Source organism: Triticum urartu, chromosome 3A, assembly GCF_056163025.1.
Source record: "Triticum urartu cultivar PI428250 chromosome 3A, HENAU_Tu73, whole genome shotgun sequence".
Lineage (NCBI taxonomy): Eukaryota > Viridiplantae > Streptophyta > Magnoliopsida > Poales > Poaceae > Triticum > Triticum urartu.
Window position 1 is genome coordinate 19889892 of NC_141875.1, and position 20691 is coordinate 19910582.

The window sequence follows — 20691 nt, forward strand, 5'->3', positions numbered from 1 at the left end:
GGCACCGCACACGGCTAAGGAATAGATCGCGTGGATCAACTTGTGTGTTCTTGGGTGTCTCTACCTCAGTATATAAAGGACTAGAGGGGGGAGGCTGGCCGGCCACAAGGGGTGCGCCAGGAGAGTCCTACTCCCTCTGGGAGTAGGATTCCCCCTCCAATCCTAGTTGGAATAGGATTCGCGGAGGGGGAAAAGAGAAGGAGGGGGCCGGCCACCTCTCCTAGTCCTAATAGGACTAGGGGAGGGAGGGTGGCGCGCAGCCCATCTAGGGCAGCCCCTTCTCTTTTCCACTAAGGCCCACTAAGGCCCATATAGCTCCCGGGGGGTTCCGGTAACCTTCCCGGTACTCCGGTAAAATCCCGATTTCACCCGGAACACTTCCGATATCCAAATATAGGCTTCCAATATATCAATATTTACGTCTCGACCATTTCGAGACTCCTCGTCATGTCCCCGATCTCATCCGGGACTCCTAACTCCTTCGATACATCAAAACACATAAACTCATAATATAACTGTCATCGAAACCTTAAGCGTGCGGACCCTACGGGTTCGAGAACAATGTAGACATGACCGAGACACGTCTCCGGTCAATAACCAATAGCGGGACCTGGATGCCCATATTGGCTCCTACATATTCTATGAAGATCTTTATCGGTCAGACCGCATAACAACATACATTGTTCCCTTTGTCATCGGTATGTTACTTGCCCGAGATTCGATCGTCGGTATTCCTATACCTAGTTCAATCTCGTTAACGGCAAGTCTCTTTACTCATTCTGTAATACATCATCCCGCAACTAACTCATTTAGTTGCAATGCTTGCAAGGCTTAAGTGATGTGCATTACCGAGAGGGCCCAGAGATACCTCTCCGACAATCGGAGTGACAAATCCTAATCTCAAAATACGCCAACCCAACATCTACCTTTGGAGACACCTGTAATGCTCCTTTATAATCACCCAGTTACGTTGTGACGTTTGGTAGCACCCAAAGTGTTCCTCCGACAAACGGGAGTTGCATAATCTCATAGTCATAGGAACATGTATATGTCATGATGAAAGCAATAGCAACATACTAAACGATCGGGTGCTAAGCTAATGGAATGGGTCATGTCAATCAGATCATTCAACTAATGATGTGACCTTGTTAATCAAATAAGAACACTTTGTTCATGGTTAGGAAACATAACCATCTTTGATTAACGAGCTAGTCAAGTAGAGGCATACTAGTGACACTAAGTTTGTCTATGTATTCACACATGTATTATGTTTCCGGTTAATACAATTCTAGCATGAATAATAAACATTTATCATGATATAAGGAAATAAATAATAACTTTATTATTGCCTCTAGGGCATATTTCCTTCAATAGGAACGCTTCCATCTGACATGGTATACAGAGCCGTCCTCTTCCTATCGATCTAGCCAGCAGCCACCTTCCTCGATCATCCTCGCCATCACCCTCGCCATGTCGTCCTCATCCACCGTCTCCCTCAACCTTGGTGCTCTCCCATCTGAGAAGCTCACCAAGAACAACTTCATCCGATGGAAGGCACAGGTCATGCCGGGCCTGCGAGGAGCGCAGGTCACCGGCCTCCTGAACGGGTCAGACGCAGCGCCACCGAAGACGGTGCAGCAGCAGCAGGCAGACAAAACTACTGCCGCATAACCTAATCCTCTGGATGCGCAGTGGATTTCAAAGGACCAGCAAGTCCTAAGCCACCTCCTGAACTGTCTGTCAATGGAGATCCTCACCCAAGTTGCGAGCAAGGAGACGACGTTCGATCTCTGGATTGCCATCACCACCCTGTTCGCCTCGCAGTCCCAGTCGCGCATCACCAACCTACAGATCGCCATCACCAACACAAAGAAAGGATCTATGTCCAGCAGTGCCTACATCTCCAGGATGAAGAACCTGGGGGATGAGCTCGCCACGGCAGGTCGCCCCGTCTCGGACCCGGAGATGGTGGACTACGTGTTTGCCGGCCTCGACAGAGATTATGACCCTGTTGTGGCAGCCATCGGTGCATTCAAAAACCAAATCTCAATGGACAATCTATTCGCTCAGATTGCTGCGTTTGATCAACGCGTAGAGATGCTCGGCGATGGTCCTAACACAGGCTTCAAGACCTCAGTGAACCTAGCTTACAGGGGGCGCGGGCGTGGCTACAGCAGAGGCCGCGGGCGCAGCAACAGCAGGGGTCGCGGCCGAGGCAGGCGCCCCTCCCCAAATCCATCTGGTGGAAACGGCGGCGGCGGAGGTGGCCGCGGTTGCCCACAACAACAACGTCAGCAGCAGGTCCGAGACTACCCAGAGTGTCAAATTTGTTACAAGCATCATCCAGGAGGTGCTCGTGATTGTTGGCATCGCTATGATGATGAAGATGAACATGAGGAGAATGGGGCCAACATGGTCACCGACTCCTACGGCGTCGACACAAACTGGTATGCGGATATCGGTGCCACAAACCACATCACAGGGGAGCTCGACAAGCTGACGATCAGAGACAAGTATCGTGGACATGACCAAGTGCATACTGCAAGTGGTTCTAGTATGAAAATCACTCATGTTGGTAGTTCAATTGTCAAAAACCCCATGAAAAATTTGCATCTAAAACGAGTCCTATATGTCCCTACAACATCAAAAAAAAATCTTCTTTCAGTTCATAGATTTACTCGTGATAATCTTGTTCTTATTGAATTCTATCCTTATTTTTTTGGTAAAGGACTTGGACACGAGGAGAGTGCTTCTTAGGGGCAAGTGCGTGGGAGGTCTCTACCCACTTATATCTTCGTCATCATCATCAAATAAATATGCCTTTGTCGCTGTCAAGCCTTCTTCAGCAAAGTGGCACAGTAGATTAGGCCATCCTTCATCGGCTATTGTTAAATTCATTCTTAGCAAGAATAAACTTCCCCACTCTCATGATTCTAGTATTGAGTCTGTTTGTGATCCATGCCAACAAGCTAAAAGTCATCAGTTGCCATATCCTATTTCATTCGGTATTTCCACTGCACCCTTGCAACTTGTGTTTTCTGATGTTTGGGGGCCAGCCCCTACTTCTGTTGGTAAACACTCGTACTATGTTAGCTTCATTGATGACTATAGAAAATTTACATGGATCTATCTTCTTAAGAAATGATCCGAAGTGTTTCAAGTTTTCAAGAACTTTCAGAAACTTGTTGAGCGAAAACTAAACACTAAAATTATTGCCATGCAAACCAACTGGGGAGGTGAATACAAGAAACTCAATCTCTTTTTTCAAGAGCTTGGCGTCTCACACCATGTGTCATGCCCTCATGCACACCAACAGAATGGCTCGGCTGGAAGAAAGCATCGCCATGTTGTTGAAGTAGGGTTAGCTCTACTAGCAAACGCATCCATGCCACTAAAGTTCTGGGATGAAGCATTTTTGACTGCTACATATCTCATCAATTTGCTTCCTAGTAAAGTCATCAAATTTGAGACTCCCATCACACGTCTTTTTGGTACTAGTCATGACTACAAATCACTTCATGTATTTGGTTGTGCTTGTTGGCCCAATCTTCGCCCATATAATACACGCAACCTTGCTTTCCGATCCAAGAAGTGTGTATTTCTTGGATATAGTCCAATTCACAAGGGAGTTAAATGTCTTGATGTTTCCACTGGTAGGGTCTATATCTCTCGAGACGTCGTTTTTGATGAATCTGTCTATCCCTTTGAATCACTCCATCCTAATGCCAGAGCACTTCTCAAGAAAGAGATACTTCTTCTTCCACCACATCTCCAAAACATTGATCATGGGGGCGATAATTGTACTGACCCAACTGATGATTATACTAGTGGAACTGTGCCTCTTCGTATGCAGGATCATGCAGCAGAAATCGGTGCGGAAATTGGTGTAGAAAATGATCTGGTATTGCATGTGCCAAAAGAAGATGGAGCAGGCGCGGAGCACGAAGCAGATCCTGCGTCACCTGGAACTCCTGTGCGTCAGGTCGACTCGGATCGGGCGCGCAGATTCGCACCGGATCGCGCGCCATGCGGAAGCCCACGCGTGGGTCTGCACCAGTTGGACGACGCCGCGTCACCCCATGTAGATGAGACGCCGCGTCCCGCACCGCGTCCCACACGCGGGCCTGACGCGTCGACAGCGACAGGATCCGGATCGGGATCCCACGCGCATGTGCCGGCTGGCAGCGCGAGATCTTCTGCGGCAGCTGCTTCCAGCGGATCTCCCACACTGCAGGCTACACGGTTCGGATCGGGATTTGCTGTGGAAAGCGAATCTGAGATGTCCCTAGGATCCTCTGCGGCAAGTCCTACTGCATCAACCTCTGTGCCGCAGATTGCTACACGACGAAATCAGCCTCAACCAACGGTTTCACGTGTCACAAGTTGGCTTCAGAAAGGTATACGAAACCCAAAGGTTAGAACTGACGGTACTATAACGTATGGTATGCTGTGTATCACAGGAGAACCAACAAGGTTGGAAGATGCATTAGGGGATCCAAGATGGAAAAATGCAATGGATGAGGAGTACTCATCTCTCATGAGGAATAAGACTTGGCATCTTGTACCTGAAAAACAAGGTAAAAACATTATTGACTGCAAGTGGGTCTATAGAATTAAAAAAAGGGCAGATGGCACAATTGACAGGTATAAAGCACGTTTAGTTGCAAAAGGTTTTAAACAACATTATGGTTTAGACTATAAAGACACCTTTAGACCCGTTGTTAAGGCTGCAACTATTAGGCTTGCGTTAGCCATTGCTGTTTCCAGGGGATGGAGCTTGAGACAGCTAGACGTTCAGAACGCGTTTTTGCATGGTGTTCTGGAAGAGGAGGTTTACATGAGATAACCACATGGGTATGCAAACAAGAAGACACCTCACTATGTGTGTAAACTTGACAAGGCACTTTATGGCTTGAAACAAGCACCAAGAGCATGGTACTCAAGGTTGAGTTCTCAGTTAAGGCACCTTGGCTTTGTTGCATCCAAGGCTGACACATCTCTTTTTATCTACAACAGAGCAAATACAACTATATTTGTTTTAATATATGTTGATGATATTATAGTTGTAAGCTCTTCACAAGGTGCCACTAATGCTCTTTTGCATGATCTAAGTTCAGAGTTTGCTTTGAAGGATCTTGGTGATTTGCACTTCTTCCTAGGCATTGAAGTTAAGAAGGTTCAAGATGGCATAATACAAAATCAAGAGAAATATGTCACTGAACTTCTAGCTCGTATGGGGATGAAGGACTGCAAGCCTTCACCCACACCATTGTCTTCTTCGGAGAAACTTTCAGCTTTTGAAGGTGAGCCACTTAAGGAAGAAGAGAGTACAAGGTACAGAAGTGCAGTAGGATCCCTACAATACCTTACACTGAAAAGACCAGATATATCCATTGTTGTTAACAAGGTTTGTCAGTATCTCCATGCACCTACTACAGTACATTGGACAGCTGTTAAAAGAATTGTATGATATATCAAGCACACTGTGAACTTAGGCCTTCAGTTCAGGCGTTCTACCTCCACCCTTGTTAGTGCATTTTCTGATGCTGACTGGGTAGGATGTAGTGATGATAGAAAATCAACTAGAGTTTTTGTAGTCTTCTTTGGTGCTAACCTTATTTCTTGGAGTGCTAGAAAACAAGCCACAGTGTCCAGGTCAAGTAAAGAAGATGAATACAAGTCACTAGCAAATGCTACTGCTGAGATCATCTGGGTAGAGTCATTGCTCAATGAGTTAGGGATTAAACAACATCGTGTGTCCTGCTTGTGGTGTGACAATTTGGGAGCCACATATCTATCTGCAAATCCAGTGTTTCATGGTAGAACCAAACACATAGAAATTGATTTTCATTTTGTATGAGAAAGAGTTGCAGAGAAGAAGCTGGACATACGGTTTATTCCTTCCAGAGATCAAGTAGCAGATGGTTTCACTAAAGCTTTGCCAGTCAAGTTATTTGAGGAATTCAAGAAGAATCTTAATGTAGGATAGTTGAGATTAAGGGAGGGTGTTAGAATTAGAGATAGAATTCTGTTGTAATCTCAATAAACTCCTTCTCCTTCCCTAGTACGCATCTATCCTAGAGATTTTGTAACCACCGTATCCTAGCGATCGGTGAAGACTTGTAAGCTACGGCAAAGGCTATTCCTGCCCACAATCAATATAAACCATGCGGCTCCCTTACGAGGGAGTAGGAACGCTTCCATCTGACAAACACAACCATATATTATTTGTTATCAACAATGTCAAGTTGTAGGCCAATTCATTGTAGCTATCACACAAAATGATACTAAAAATCATTAACCCGATCATTTGGCGGAAGCAAGGCTTCCCGTCCCCGCACCCCCCCGCCCCCCCCCCCCCCCCCCCCCCCCCCCCCCCGGCGCCCCCGCCCCCCGAGCAGGGCGACCGGGGCAGCCCTCTCTCCCCTCGCGCCCAGCCCCCACCTCCCACCCCTCCTCCCGTCAGTGCCGCCGGCTGGTGCGGCCGGGCGTTGACCGCGCGGCGCCGTGGCAAGGCCGACGGTGGCAACCCTCTTCCCCTTCCCTTCGCGGTTCCGTGGCTCGGGCGGCGGTCTCCGACGACGGTGCTCCTCGGCGGGTGGTGCTCCGGTGTAGATCGGGCGCAGGTACGGCGGCGGCGCGGCCCTTTGGCGGCGGTGACGGCTGGCGATGGGGGTTGGCCGGCGGAGCCCTGCAGGCCCAGATCTGGGCCCTTTTGGGCCCGACCTGGGTCAAGGCGGGTTGGTCTGGCCTTCGGCGGGTCGCCTCTGGCTGGGCTGGCGAGATACGGATGTTGGGATCGGCGGCTCTACGCTGCGTCGGCTGCAGGAGCTTAACATGCCCAATCTAGACCCGGCTGGGCAAGGGATCTTCAAGTTCAGAGGCAGAATGGAAAGAATGGAAGTCCTTATGGAAGCTTCAGATCCCGCCCAAAGTGAAGGTGTTCTTATGGCGATTGGCCCGACACTCCATGCCATCGGGGGAGCTTCTGCACCGGCGCAACATGGCTACCTCGGCCGCATGTGATCTGTGTGGAATTCATGACTCGTGGCGCCATGCACTCTTTGATTGCCCAATGTATAGGAGCACCTGGGCTTTGTCTTCAGACTCGATCTTGGATCATCTTAGTTCAAACAGGTCAGTGTGTGCAAGGAAGTGGATCTTTGAATCACAAAAAACACTATCTGGTGAGGAGTTTATCAGATTGGGGGTCTCACTTTGGGCCATATGGGGAGCCCGCCGGAAAGCTATCTATGAAGATATTCATAAAAGTCCGTATGCAGTTCACAGCTTCATAAATTCCTATCTGGATGAAATTAAATTTGCGATGCCAGTCAGAGGGAGCAGAGTTAGCACAAGTGTGTGTCCAACTGGATGGATTGCACCACCGGAAAATTTCTCAAAGATCAACGTAGATGCTGCAGTACATCGTCAAGGACATGTTGGCGCTGTGGGGACTGTCTGTCGAGACCGAGCGGGGTTTTTTCTGGGAGCATCTGTTATGGTTTACAACATTGGTGAGCCGGCCACTCTGGAGGCGATGGCCATTCGTGAGGGGCTGGACCTAGCTACAGATTTGCATATCCAGCAGATACATCTCGCTTCAGACTGCAAGGGAGTCATTGAAGAAACCCGGAGAGGAAGTGGAGCTACTTACGGGGCAATCATCAAGGAAATAAAGCAACAACAATCTACTTTTATTTCTTGTAATTTACTTCATGAATTTAGGAGCTCAAACGTTGAGGCTCACAACTTAGCGAGGCATGCTTTAACCTTGGACCTGGCCGCCATGTCTGGTTTGGCGTGCCTCGCTAAGTTTGCTGCTATTCTTGGACTTTGGCTATGAAATGTGTCATAAATCTTTTAAGTACATATTTACCCGAGTAATATTTACATTTTCATGATCCATGCCAATATTCTATGCGCAAAGGTTACTTACTTGGTTGTGGTTTCCATTTAAATACCTATGTTCTGTTTCTTCTAAAACTGGTAATCCGGATCTTCAGTCCAATGCAAAATAAATATAAGATTGGTTTCCATGAATTTACGAAAATAACCAGATGGCATGAAAAAGCGCGCTTTTGAGTACTCAGGCCCCCTGTCAACGAGGGGGTGGATAGTACCTATGAGCTTCTCAAAGGATGATCCAGGGCCAAACTGCCAACTAGCCCCACCGAACCACCGAAGGGAAAAAATAGAACAAATTTCAGCATTCCATACACGTGACAAATCAGAACTCCCCAGAGGATATAAATAAACAACCACAAGAAAAACCCTAAAAGCCTCAACGGCACAGCGAAGGGCACCATTCACTTCCAGTTTTTATAGAACGACAGAGGTAGTTCTTTGGTAGGGGAAGGAGAGAATATGGTGGAGTAGGCGAGCATTGAGCCTCCCACGGTGGTGACAGAGGCCGTTTGACCGCTGCCGGAGCAAATGCTGACAAATTCACCTCCACATAAATTTCATTCTTCATTGCAGATTTTTACCCAAAAACTGTGATCTATTACAAAATTCAACAAATCACAGTTTGCTACTTGAGTTACAGAGTAGAATGAGTGGTGGAGAACTCAAAGATGCAGGCAACTAATTATTACCAGAAATCAGTTATCAACGAAAAAATTATTACCAGAAATCGAATAAGGAATTGCAAAAGCGCTCACCGTCTAATAATAACTAGACAAACAAAACTACTTCCGCCTTCAGATTATGTGGTGGTGCCCAGACAGGTTATCATCAAAACAGAGATGGACATAGCTCCGGATGATACTATCTGTATAAAACTAAAAAAAGAACCACCAGCAGATAGCGGCAAGTTTTCACTGTGCTTTGGCCAGCCCAGAATCCCTGGGAAATATAAACAGAATAGATCAAATAAATTAATTCAAGTAAGCAAAAATACGTCTAGAACCATGAAATTCTTGTGGAATGATCCCAAACCTTTTAATTTGATCAAGTATGATCAATCTGGGGCCAGGGGGGATCTTTACATCTTTCAAAGCACTAATAACGCAACATGAAGTAGAGTAAATGAATACATCTTACATGGATAAGTAAAAAAAGGGTATCGAACACAACTGGACCTAGATAAACTTACCTGTCAGTAAGGAGGGGCAAGGTATGATCAGTAAGGTGACCCTTCCTGAAATTCTTCTCATATTTCTCGAGGCCCAGATTTTGTAACATGCTACTTGTCCTGGCATAGTAGTTATGTTCACTCACACCCTGTGGCTTTGAGAACCTCTGCCCAATCTACATACCCATAAGCAGAATTATTTATTACATAATATGAATGCCAGACCGACAATCATATATCAGCTAGTTGTGGGTTGATGACAAGGCAACCAAATACGTAGCAAAGAAGATTTGGGAAAAAAAAAAGGAGAAGCACCCCTTTCGATTTCACCATAATGGCATCAGCATAATATGTGCGTCTGTTTACACTCACAATTTAGCAAAAGTCAAGCAAATTTTTTCTTAAAAAAATTCCATCCAGCTGCCATGAAACAAAAAGTTGCTCTTCCATGCCCAAGGTTCTTCTCTTCTGTTTTCTGGAGACCTAAGGCCTGCAAGGCCCCAGCCTCCAGGCTTTTCCTACTTGCTGGCCATGTTCTAGAGATAATTCAGTGAGGTTTATAATACTGAAAGGAGAAAAGGAGGCATGGAAGTGCTCAAGCAAACTTGCCATCAGAATATTTTTTATATGCCAAACATTTCCATGCAGACAGTACCATCAGAATAAAATTAATTATGAATTTTAAAAGCTAAATGCTGGTTCATAATGCTCTGGTGAAGCACATGCTGTATCTACTTTAAAGTTGGTCATGATTCGTCTAATGTACAGAAGCAACTGTCATCAACACATGCAAGGCAAAAGAATATCCGTTTACTCAATTATTAATGTACCCATCCAAACTACAAAAGATCATAAGCAGGCAACAGAACAGCAAATTGACCTTTCATCAACATTGAAAATTTATTGGCAAGATGGACTGCACAGAAAAATGAAACCAAATTGTAATAACCAACAAAGATGACTAGATCATTACCATGAAAAAGCCACCCTGAAATACCGCAAAACCAACACCGGATGAGATTGCATTTGCGACCGGATTAGGAGTTCCCATTCCACTCACTAGAGAGAACAGAACACCGGAACCAAAAGCGGCTGCCATGCTATAAAAAATACAAATAGGATATCTGTCATGCATAAAGTGACAAGTATCGATTTCTTAATTGGAGTTAAAGAATTAACAAGAAGAAACCTGAAGCTGTGCAATAAGGACCATCCTTTGGATAATAATTACCAAAAGGAAGGTCAATTGCCTCTTTGCATTGCCAAGATTAAATAAAACGCATGTATGGGACACCACACTGATGATATAAGCTATAGTCCTTGAAATCTGCCAAATAAAAATGGAATACCTAAGCCTCACCTGCCCTGGATGTCGTCTACTCCACGTATCCTTCTCATAACACATGATATGCCTGCGTTTGTACCAGACATGACTGCAAAGTTCCGCGCCTGCACCAACGGTCCAGCAGCTAAAACCTGCGAGGCAAGAAAGCAGGCTGGTGAGCATCATGTGAAAGTTCAAAACTTAGGATTCATGAGATATCTGTCTGTCTGGCCAACATTTGCTACTATGTCCTCAAGGTGAAAATGCAGGCCTTAACCTATGTTGTGACTATAGATAGATCAGGAATCATAAGTGACGGGTCACAAGCCAATATAACAAATAAACTATGAGAAAACATGTTCCAATCGTACACATAATCGTTATCGGTTATCACGGACAATTAATTCATCAACAGGAAATAATAAGATAAATAAGCAGAGGAGGGTGGGGTATATAGGGTTCGCAACCTGCGCCTGCTTGAAGGATGCCATGGCCTGCGGGTTGGCGTTGGGAGGGAGCGGCGGCACCCACGGCGCTCCCCCGTCGGCAGTGATGGAGCCCATCAGGCCCCCGAGCGCCCCGCCCTGGACCGCCCCCGCCGCCGTGGTCACCACCGCCTCGACATGGATGGGCTGCTTCGCCATCCACGCGCGGAACCCCGCCTCCAGCGCCCTCACGCGCCCGCTCCACTCCTCCAGCGGGTTTCGGCCGCCGCGCGCCTGCGCCGGCGACGACGGCGACGGCGACGGCGAGGAGGAGGCCATCGCAACCGAATCCCCTCTGCTTCTCGCCTTCCCCTCGCGTCTCGGCGCCTTAGAAAACGGCCAGCCTATTCTTCGCAGCAGCGTAGGATAATTGCCAGGTCGCGCACATGGGCCGCGCAAATTGCGCTCTCTTCGCGGAAGAAAAAAATAGTTTTTTTTAGTAACAGAAAAAAATAGCTGTACTGTTCGATAGGAAAAATAAATTCGATTGATCCCTGCTGCATTCACAGATTAATAGAACTTTTTTTGAGGATCATTAAAATAACTTCTTTATTGTAAAGAAAACGTTCATGATTTTTTAAAAAGAATGTACACGGATTAAAATCGTTCATGAATTTGGAAAATGATCACGAATTAAAAAAAGCCATGGATTTATTATGAAGTGTTCTTCAATTTATCATAATGTTCCATTATTTTAAAAAAAATTAATGAATTTTAAAAAGGGTCACACATTTTATTAGATGCTGCACAATTAGTAAAAGTTCACAATTTTAGAAAAAAACTTCACGGATTTAAGGAATGTTCATTCATTGTTAAAAGAAAGATAAATTGATAAAATGAACAATGACCAATGAACAATGAAATAAAAATCAAAAGAGGGAAAATAAAAAATATGAAAAAAAATATTAGAGAAAATAAAGAGAAGACCAAGCTAAGAGCAACTGAAATAACAAAAAGAGAAACTAGAAAAAAATCAGGCAGAAAACGGCGGTGAAAGACGTCACTACGAGAAAGAGATAAGGGCATGGCCAATGCATAGCGCCAAGGTGATGCCCCGCATGCCTTGTAGGATCGAATGTCAAGAGAAATAGGTTCGGATGGGAAAACGAGATCCTCTGCAGGAGACGGGTGCTTGGAGAGAAAAAGTGTGGTTCGATGTAAAAAGCTGAAAAAGTTAGAGTGGAAAGTAGAGATGCATGTGTACTAGAATCTCTACTTTCTATTCCTTGATGAGGTCCACTAGTTGTAGCTCGCGTTGGGAAGAAAAATTCAATGTAGATACCTTAAACTACTTTTTCTCATGGGGAGAAAAAATCCATATGCCACCATTTTTCATGCCCTAAATGGTTGAGCCCGCCAGCAGAGCAACACCCACGTGATTTTTAGGATATTCTACTCTTTATCCCCTCGAATTCTTCACTTACCTGGCATGCATGACTCTGTCGGGGTGAATTCCATCTGCTTGCCAGTTATGAAATCAACTATGTATTATATGTTAGTTTGCATATGCAAAGTAGTCCCTGTCCTAGTTATTGTTCTTAACGGGCGTACTTTCTTTTCACAGCAAAAAATGGGTCTCATTAGCGCACTACAGCAAAATAGCGCCGAGCTCAAAATATGCTATTAGTGTGCTATAGCGTGCTATTAGCGAGATGTTGTACATCAATATATTTAGCGAGGCAATTCTCAATACGCTATAGCATGCTATTAGTGACATTATAGCGCGCTATTTTTTTCAGTGGGTATTAGCATACAGAGAAAAATGTAATTTTTATTATATTTGAGGTGCTTTGTATTTCCGGTGAATTTTTATGATAGATCTAATCATTTTCGTAAAAAAGAGCTGTGCAGATGTCTAGCATATGTTCTGTCTCCTTTTAGTGGATCTGCTGCAACACTGTCCATTCTGTTTTCACTTCTGCGTGTTAAAGTTTGTGACATGTTTGCCAGCTTCCTGGCACAGGATGGGCCATTCTTCAGGTTCATCATCAGCTAGCAACATTTCCCTTTTGTTTCGTTTTACCCCCAAGCCCTCGGTTAGGGATTCCAGTAGTATCAGTCCAAGAGGAGATTAACAAATGCAGGATTTTTAAGTTCAAACGATTATGGGCAAACTCTGTAATATTCTTATAGGAGAACATTCAACATCCTTTACTGCTTCTAATCCATTCAGTTCCACTATAAAAGGTATCGCTGGTATCTCGTATGGGTGTTGGGAGCATCGCAGGACTGCTGACATGCAATGCTTTAAGAAGTTGAGCAACAGATACCAACGCAGTCATTTTCTATTGCAAAAGCAAGACCAAGAAGCTGCAGCTGTTTGCGCTTGTGACACGCAGCTGAAGCGTCTCGCCAAGTTGCAAGGACGCACAACAGGAGTAATTTAGCATGCCTGGCAGATGAAATTTAGCAACAAATGTATGATTGGCACAAGATATTTATTTCTAGGATAATATATATAAGCTCCCCTTTTTCAATTTCATCTGAAGAACTATTCAGAAAAATCATCTGAAGAATCTAGTTGAATTTTGTCCATATTACATTTAATGTTCTAATTTCCTCCAATAACCCATCTTGGTCTCCTCCAGATGTCAAATTTACTTCATGATAGCTAGTCGAAATGCACAACATCGTACGCTGGGACAACAGGAACTGAAAAAACAGGGATTGCATGTACAAATTTACTATATAATTAAATGGGCTCAATGTGGAAAAGAAACAATAAGACCATGCATGCCTCTGTTCTTATTTCGAGTTAAGAAAAACAAGAATGAAAGTCGTTATAGGATTCTGAAAAACAAAGAAAATTGTCATCTGTTCAGTCCAACTACTGCTTAAGAGGATTCATATCCACCGCCTTCTGTACTACGTATGAGTTTTCATCCATACTAAATGGCAAGTAGACTGACCACCAGATGTTCATATTCAAACCTTCTCATGTCCAGCTTCCTGTATCATCTGAGCAAATTTTTCCTGGAAAGTAAGTAGTCTGATGAGCAAAAAGAACTGAACACTCTTTAAAAACAAGGCAGCAGCTCAGTACAGTATCTACCAAATGGCATCTAATACTCTCAACCAAATATTGCTATCATTTCCTATCACCAGCAACTAGCTCTCTCACGACAAGAAATATAAATATCTGTCATTATTGGAAAATAGAAGGATATTCAACTTCCAAATTTTAGAGAATAATACTCCCTCCGTCCTAAAATAAGTGTCTTAACTTTGTACTAGCTCTAGTACAAATTTGTACTAAGTTCAAGACACTTATTTTGAGACGGAGGGAGTAACTGGAAACAGTAGAACACAACATTTACATTATTTTCTAGAAAGACCTAATCAGATTTTCTGTATATATATATATATATATATATATATATATATATATACAGAAAAAGGAACACATTTCCCTTTATACATCAAATGTACAAGAAATTCAAACAACAACAAATTTCATTAGTCTTTTATGGGCAACCTTATGCAGTGTCCACAAATAGAGGTTACTAACAAATGATATAACTTTGTTGGAGTGCTCAAGCTCCCTTTCCTCAAGACCTTCTCCACTGCTTAAGGTAGTTGGACAAGGCACACCGAACATAAGTCGGTTCAAGACCAAGCATCTTTTCAGCAGAACACTGCTTGACCGCTTCTAGTGTTCCCTCTTTGATATTAATGGCAAGCATCGTCCATGCAATCGCAGGCCGGATGTCTAGTCTAGACATAATATAGACAACATCGTCGTCACACAAGCTTAGAGTGGGCCCACCATGAACCACCTTGTCCCAGCTTAGCCTCTTGCCACCAGATACCTTAGGGTAACTTAAACCTGTGTTAGGCACATTATCAGCCTTGACAGTGAACCTCTTGTCCCACTTGTTTGAGCGGATCCCCCTGTTTCATGTGGTGACCGTCCAGCCTTGGCCAATGACCCCTTTATCATTGCAGGTATCGCTACGCTGACAAGGTTTCAACTCGACGAACCTGATCATGCCGTTGCTTATAGCGACGTCGCAAAACGGCCGAGCGTAGATATTGTCGACTCCCATGCCGAACCACGACACTATATTGCAAGGGATCGAAACAGGTCATTGGATCAAACACATGACCGCATTGTTGTCAAGCACATTGCATAGAATAATGCCATGCCAATGATTGACCCAGCCAAGTGTTTCCCTTCCGGCGAAGATCACGTGGGTGCCTTCGTGCCGCATAATTACCTCGTGATTGTGGTACTTGGTGTGCATGGTAATGATGGCCGTCTTGGCACGCCACGGCCACTTGGAGATGTCAGAGTGATACACGAGGAAGTCGCATATCTTGCTGGTAGAGTTGTATAGCGAGCGAAATTTTGATCCCAAGGGGAAGACCACGGCGTAGTCTTTGTTGTTGAGATCGCCACAGGGCACGACGCCGGCCAGCGTGATGTAGTCGGGGCAGTGGTAGGTGCTGGGGATAAGGTGGAGGGATGGGGCCCCTGGACCTGCCCTGTAGACGAAGAAATCGTTGTACTCCCTGCGGCGGCCGGAGTCGCCGGTGAACGGGACGGCGAGAAGGACTAACGCGTCCGCAGAACTCACAACCACGGGATCTCCGCCGTAGCGGCCCTCCGCCAATCAGGGGCAGTGGACGAAGCAGCGAGAGACATCGGGCGGGTCCGCGAGCTCGAAGGTCACCTTGATGTCGCCGCTCTGGCTCGTGACGCCGCGGGCGGTGGTCGCGTTGTCGCGGTCGCCGATGTGGCACTTTGAGTCGGTGAGCACCCAGGGGAGACGGCCACAGCGCCTGAAAGTGGCGGCGGCAAGGGGGTCTGGCATGGCCGCGCGCAGGACGTCAGGCGGCGGGCGGCAGCGGCGATTGGAACTGGGGAATCGTATTCGTATCATCCACCGACACGGGCCGGTGAGAAGGCACGACACGGCCCATTTAATTAATTTTTAAGAATTTTAGGGTCACGTTAGCGATCAGGCCACGGCTGGGGCACTCCAGATCGGCCGGTCACCGCCGCAGGCGTCCAATTTGATCGCATCTGGCCGCCAAATCAGGGCCCGAATCGGTTTCTTCCAAGAGAAAATCACACCCAACACTAGCAGAGGGAAAACACAAATCAGCGGCCACCCCCTCGCCGGCTCCACGCATGCAACAACGTGCTCGGTGCACTGTCCGCGGTTGCAATTCCGATGGCGACGGCCGCCGATCGCAACACTCGTTGCCCGGCTCACGCTGTACCTCGCCCTCAATTTGTTGGCCGCAACAAAAATTCATGACGGTTCCAGCAAAAAGCGAATAACGTTGGTAGCAAAATTAGAAAATCAGGCACTGTTCCAACAAACAAAAACCGTGATGGTAGCAAATATTGTAGCTTGTACCAGCAAGCAAAAACGCTTGTGATAGCAAAAACACAAAATTGAGCGTTAGTTGCAGCAAAATAGAAAAGGCGTTCATAGAAAAAATTGACGTTGTTGGTTAGAAAACCAAAAAACGGTGGTAGCAAATGCAAAAAATGCTGCCGTGGTTCCAGCACCGGGAAACAATGGCATTATGAATTCCGGTTGTAGCATCTTGCCCTCGATGGTCGCCATAAGAGAGGTTGCCTCTATCTCCAGCATCTCCTCTCGCTGTCCCGGTCGCTCGTTGGTCGTTTGTCGTGGCAGTTGCAACACGGAAGTCGCCACCATGTAGCTCTGGCACTAATGCAAGAATGCCTAGCAGTGGCGGGCGGAAAAAAGACCAGCAGTGGTGGGCTGGGAAAGCCCAACAATGACGGGCGAGGCTCCCAGGGGCCTCCGCCACTGCTAACATGGCATAGGGGCAGGTGCGCGTCCGCCATTGGTAGAGACTCTGCAGCGGCGGACGTGCCAAGATACTCGCCACGCTGGTGGGCGTGGCAGCTGTGGCAGGTTGCTTGTAGCGCCGACCACTGAATGTCAGTCACGCAAATTAAAAATTTCACAGCCACGACAACATTGATGCTGCCACGACTATGTTTAAAACCATACAAGAATACATTGATTTCGATAAGCGACTACAAAATATTAATGCATACATTAACAAGTAGCTCTAATTGTGTAAATCATGACTAGAAGTGCCCCAACTAAATATTCCTTCCTAGCTAGCAGCCATCACATAGTAGGCAAAGCACGATTGACGGTACAAACATTCACTAGTTAATTAGTCATGATCATGACAAAGTACTAGAACCTACTCCTCTGTTTTAGGTTAAATTGAAAAGAATAAAAAAATGCATCTCCATGCTTGCCGATTTTCAATTTCTGGTTTGCACTCATTCAATATTTGCCGTCATTCATCAATTTTGAGGCGTCCATCTCATGGGTCTGCAGTCGAGTATGTGCCTTTGAAATTGGTCTTCTGATGGCAAATAATTGTCATCTCACCTTTCACATCCATCGCTGCAGGCACAACAACTCTTGGGAGCTTCTGTTGAAGAACATCATAGTAACATACGTAAGTAGTGTAGTTCCTTTAAGATGACTAGTGACCCAATAATAGTACAAAATCGTACCATGCATTTTTTATGAATATTTGTATTGCTCAACTTGTGGACTAGTGGCACGTATGGTGTAGTATCTGGACCAACTCTGTAAGTGCCCTTAAACGACTCAACATTATTAAGAAAGGAGACAAGATAATTCTTCTCCTCCCAAGTAAGCTCTGAGCCAATAGTGTAATAGGTCTTGTCTATATTTCGTATTTTTCTTCGAGATAGAAAATAAGCTGTAAATTTTAAATAAAATGTTAAGTTAGGAGTGGATAACAAATATTTATAATTAGCAAGATAAATTACTTAACAAATTTGTTTAAGAAACTCACTCAAAGGAAAACTAGGAATCATGTCCAGTCCCTGACATGTGGGACCACAAATGCAGAAACCACATCATGGATATCAGGAGGCTCCATTCCTATGAAGCTTTGGTAGACCCCTCGGCCTTAAGGCTTATATCATCTCTTTAACACCCTGGATTTTGACCCTTTCCTTTTTTTTTCCAAAATAACTTGGATTTATATGGAGTTTATCTGGATCTTTATTTGAATGAAGCTTTGGACTTAAGACTTAGGAATATGAATTATTTTCTCCTGCCTCCAAGTGCATCCAAGCCTCACACACATCACAAGATTTCACTAACATTTCTAGCCAAGCCCATCGACAATTTCTTTCTCAATATATTCTTTTTCTATGAAAGAATATACCCGCAAGCACATGGTTTATAAAGCAACATGTATTTCTGCCACTCCAAAAATCTCGTACAATGGGGCGACACCTTGTCCCAAGCAGGGAAAGAGGTAATGATCAAGGCAGTCGGCCAAGCCATTCCAACGTACATGATGGGAGTTTTTAAGCTACCTATGTCTATGTGTGATGACTTAAACCGGTTGGTTCGGAACTTTTGGTGGGGCTCCTCTCAAGGTCGGCGGAAAACACACTGGAAGTCTTGGCCAAGCATATTAGCTCCTAAGATGAGAGGGGGCATTGGATTCCGTGACTTCAGAGTTTTCAATCAAGCTCTGCTTGCACGACAGGCTTGGCGTCTTCTTACTAAACCTGACAGCTTGTGTGCGCAGGTCCTCAAAGCTCGCTACTATCCTGACAGACGCCTCGAGGATACAGTCTTCTCCGGCAATGCGTCATCCACATGGCAAGCCATCCAGTATGATTTGGAGCTCTTGAAGAAAGGTCTTATATGGCGCGTGGGTAATGGCGAACATATCCGTATATGGCGAGATAGGTGGATCCCGCGGGAATACTCCGGGAAACTCATTACTCCGCAAGGTACATGCAGGCTACGCCGGGTCTCCGAACTCATTGACGACAGAGGAGCTTGGCGAATGGAACTCCTTCGACAGTACTTCCTGCCGGTCGACATCGACACCATCACGCGCATCAAGCTCTCTCCACAGGCCCCGGATGATGTTCTTGCATGGGCACCGGAGAAAACCAAAATCTTCACAGTCCGGTCGGCATACCACTTTGCCATGGACGAGCGCGAGCGTCCATTGGCCAGCGCTTCGAGCAGGGCACCGGATGGTCGTCGCGCCATCTAGAAGACCATATGGGGGTGCCCTGCTCCCCCGAAGGTACGCTTCTTCGCTTGGCGACTAGCAACAAATTCACTGGCTACATGGGCGAATAAATTCTCTCGTGGCCTGGAGGTATCTGACATATGCCCTTCGTGCGGAACGGAACGAGAGGACTGTTTCCACGCATTCTGTAGGTGCCCCAGGGCGGTTTCATTATGGCGCGCTATGGCCATTGACTGGCCTATGCCGGACGTGGCAACAGTGGAAATACGGGGCCGGAATGGCTTCTTGGTGTTTTGGAGCCCCTGACTGAAACCTCCAGAACGGCGCTTCTCATGACCCTCTAGCAATCGTGGCATGTGCGGAATGAGATCACCCACCAGAAGGAACCACCTCCCACGGAGGTGTCGCGCCGATTTTTGCAGGGATACATGAACTCGTTGCTTTGCATCCAGCACTATCCTCACAATGATATCACCAAAGGGAAGATGCCAATGCATATTTCTGGTGTGCCTCAATCTGCAGACTTTGAAAAGCAACCGGCGAAAGGGAACAATGAAGAGCAGAGTTGGGCTAGGCCTCCCGCAGGCTGGGCGAAACTCAACACGGATGGCGCGTTCGTGGCGGCGGACGGATCAGCAGGGTCCGGTATGGTGCTGCGAGATGATATAGGCGGCATTATCTTCACTGCATGTCGTGGCTCCTTCACATGTGATAATGCATTACAAGCAGAACTTGCGGCCTGCCGCGAGGGGGTTGCGTTGGCCCTTGAGCGTACAAGCTGTCCTATCATCATTGAAATGGATTGTGTAGAGGCCGTCTCCATGCTCCAATCGGTGTCTTAGGATCGCTCTAGCAACATGGCATGTATTAGGGATATTAAGGCGCTCATGGAGAATGGCATAGAGATGGAGATCAAGCTTATTAGCCGCTCCCAGAATATAGTGAGTCATGCCTTAGCAGCTTATGGGCGTAGTTTGCCTCGAACCGCGGTATGGTTAGGCTCAGGTACGGAGGAGATTGTTACTCTTTGTATGAACGATATTATGCCTCCCTAGATTAACACAATCTCCTTTTACCCCGCAAAAAAGAATCTCATACAATTCTCATAATTTCTAGAGGTCAGCTAAACCCTAAAAATGCCACAAACACTAGCTAGAAGTTTCCCAAGTGAACACAGCGTCCACAAAGAAGTTTCTGCCCCAACTTCTGGTTTGCACAAAGTACCATTTACATTTACTCAAACCTGGTATAAAACAGAGTTATTTACCCCAAACCACCACACTTGGGGCTAGGGTAACAGGTTAGTACCAGATTTGAGCCAGGTCACAAAAAACCACCGAAATTGTGCCTGTTCTGTAACAGAGAGCACTAATTGTCTGATTTGCTCGAGAAAACAGCAAAACTGACAGGTTGGGCCCACCTGTCAGGCTGAGTTGGCATGCCTATGTGTACAAAAAATCTGACGTGGATGGGGGACCCACCTGTCAGCGTCACATATTTTCCCCTTTTCTTTTTTATTCCTCGTCTCTGGCTTTCTCTTCCACGCCACATCTCCCTTTGCTCCGGCGAGCACGCCGCCGTCCTCCTTCCCCCCTCTCTCTCTCCTGGCCCTAGCGGTGGCGGCCACCTATTTCCCCCTTCCTCGTCGGCACTCCATGGAGAGGCAGACAAGCTGCGGCTGCCCCGATGATCCCCCGACGCTACCTCCCTGAGCTCGGGCGTGCGGGCTCATAACAATGGCCGGTGGCACGGCGTTGACCGCGGCAAGG

General features: G+C 46.1%; 2 protein-coding genes and 1 pseudogene across 2 annotated transcripts; 1 reads left to right on the top strand and 2 right to left on the bottom strand.

The window, feature by feature from the left end:
* Positions 1-1743: 1743 nt before the first annotated feature.
* Positions 1744-5470, top strand: LOC147977960 (uncharacterized). The gene is made up of 5 exons (XM_087514603.1): positions 1744-2571; positions 3854-3973; positions 4235-4397; positions 4461-4644; positions 5017-5470. Exons 1-5 carry the CDS (start codon positions 1744-1746, stop codon positions 5468-5470), a joined length of 1749 nt encoding a protein of 582 aa, XP_087370729.1.
* Positions 5471-8453: 2983 nt separating this feature from the next.
* On the bottom strand, positions 8454-11225 carry LOC125542426 (chloroplastic import inner membrane translocase subunit HP30-2). Its single transcript, XM_048705470.2, has 6 exons — positions 10868-11225; positions 10437-10552; positions 10050-10176; positions 9098-9252; positions 8941-9003; positions 8454-8847 (listed from the first exon to the last, which is right to left on the bottom strand). The coding sequence occupies exons 1-6, from the start codon at positions 11162-11164 to the stop codon at positions 8820-8822; spliced, it is 786 nt and encodes a 261-aa protein (XP_048561427.1). The 5' UTR covers positions 11165-11225; the 3' UTR covers positions 8454-8819.
* A 3503-nt stretch (positions 11226-14728) lies between these two features.
* Positions 14729-15699, bottom strand: LOC147977961 (uncharacterized; annotated as a pseudogene).
* Between the last annotated feature and the right edge of the window lie 4992 nt (positions 15700-20691).

Bases quoted from the DNA above. Each gene is read 5' to 3' on its own strand.
- LOC147977960 (XM_087514603.1), top strand. From the start codon at position 1,744: ATGGAGATCCTCACCCAAGTTGCGAGCAAGGAGACGACGTTCGATCTC. The intron at 3,974-4,234 runs GTGCGTCAGGTC...CCCACACTGCAG, and splicing joins CTGCGTCACCTGGAACTCCT to GCTACACGGTTCGGATCGGG. The intron at 4,398-4,460 runs GTATACGAAACC...TGTGTATCACAG, and splicing joins CACAAGTTGGCTTCAGAAAG to GAGAACCAACAAGGTTGGAA.
- LOC125542426 (XM_048705470.2), bottom strand. From the start codon at position 11,164: ATGGCCTCCTCCTCGCCGTCGCCGTCGCCGTCGTCGCCGGCGCAGGCG. The intron at 10,177-10,436 runs GTGAGGCTTAGG...TATTTTTTATAG, and splicing joins GTAGACGACATCCAGGGCAG to CATGGCAGCCGCTTTTGGTT. The intron at 9,004-9,097 runs GTAAGTTTATCT...TTGCGTTATTAG, and splicing joins TTGCCCCTCCTTACTGACAG to TGCTTTGAAAGATGTAAAGA.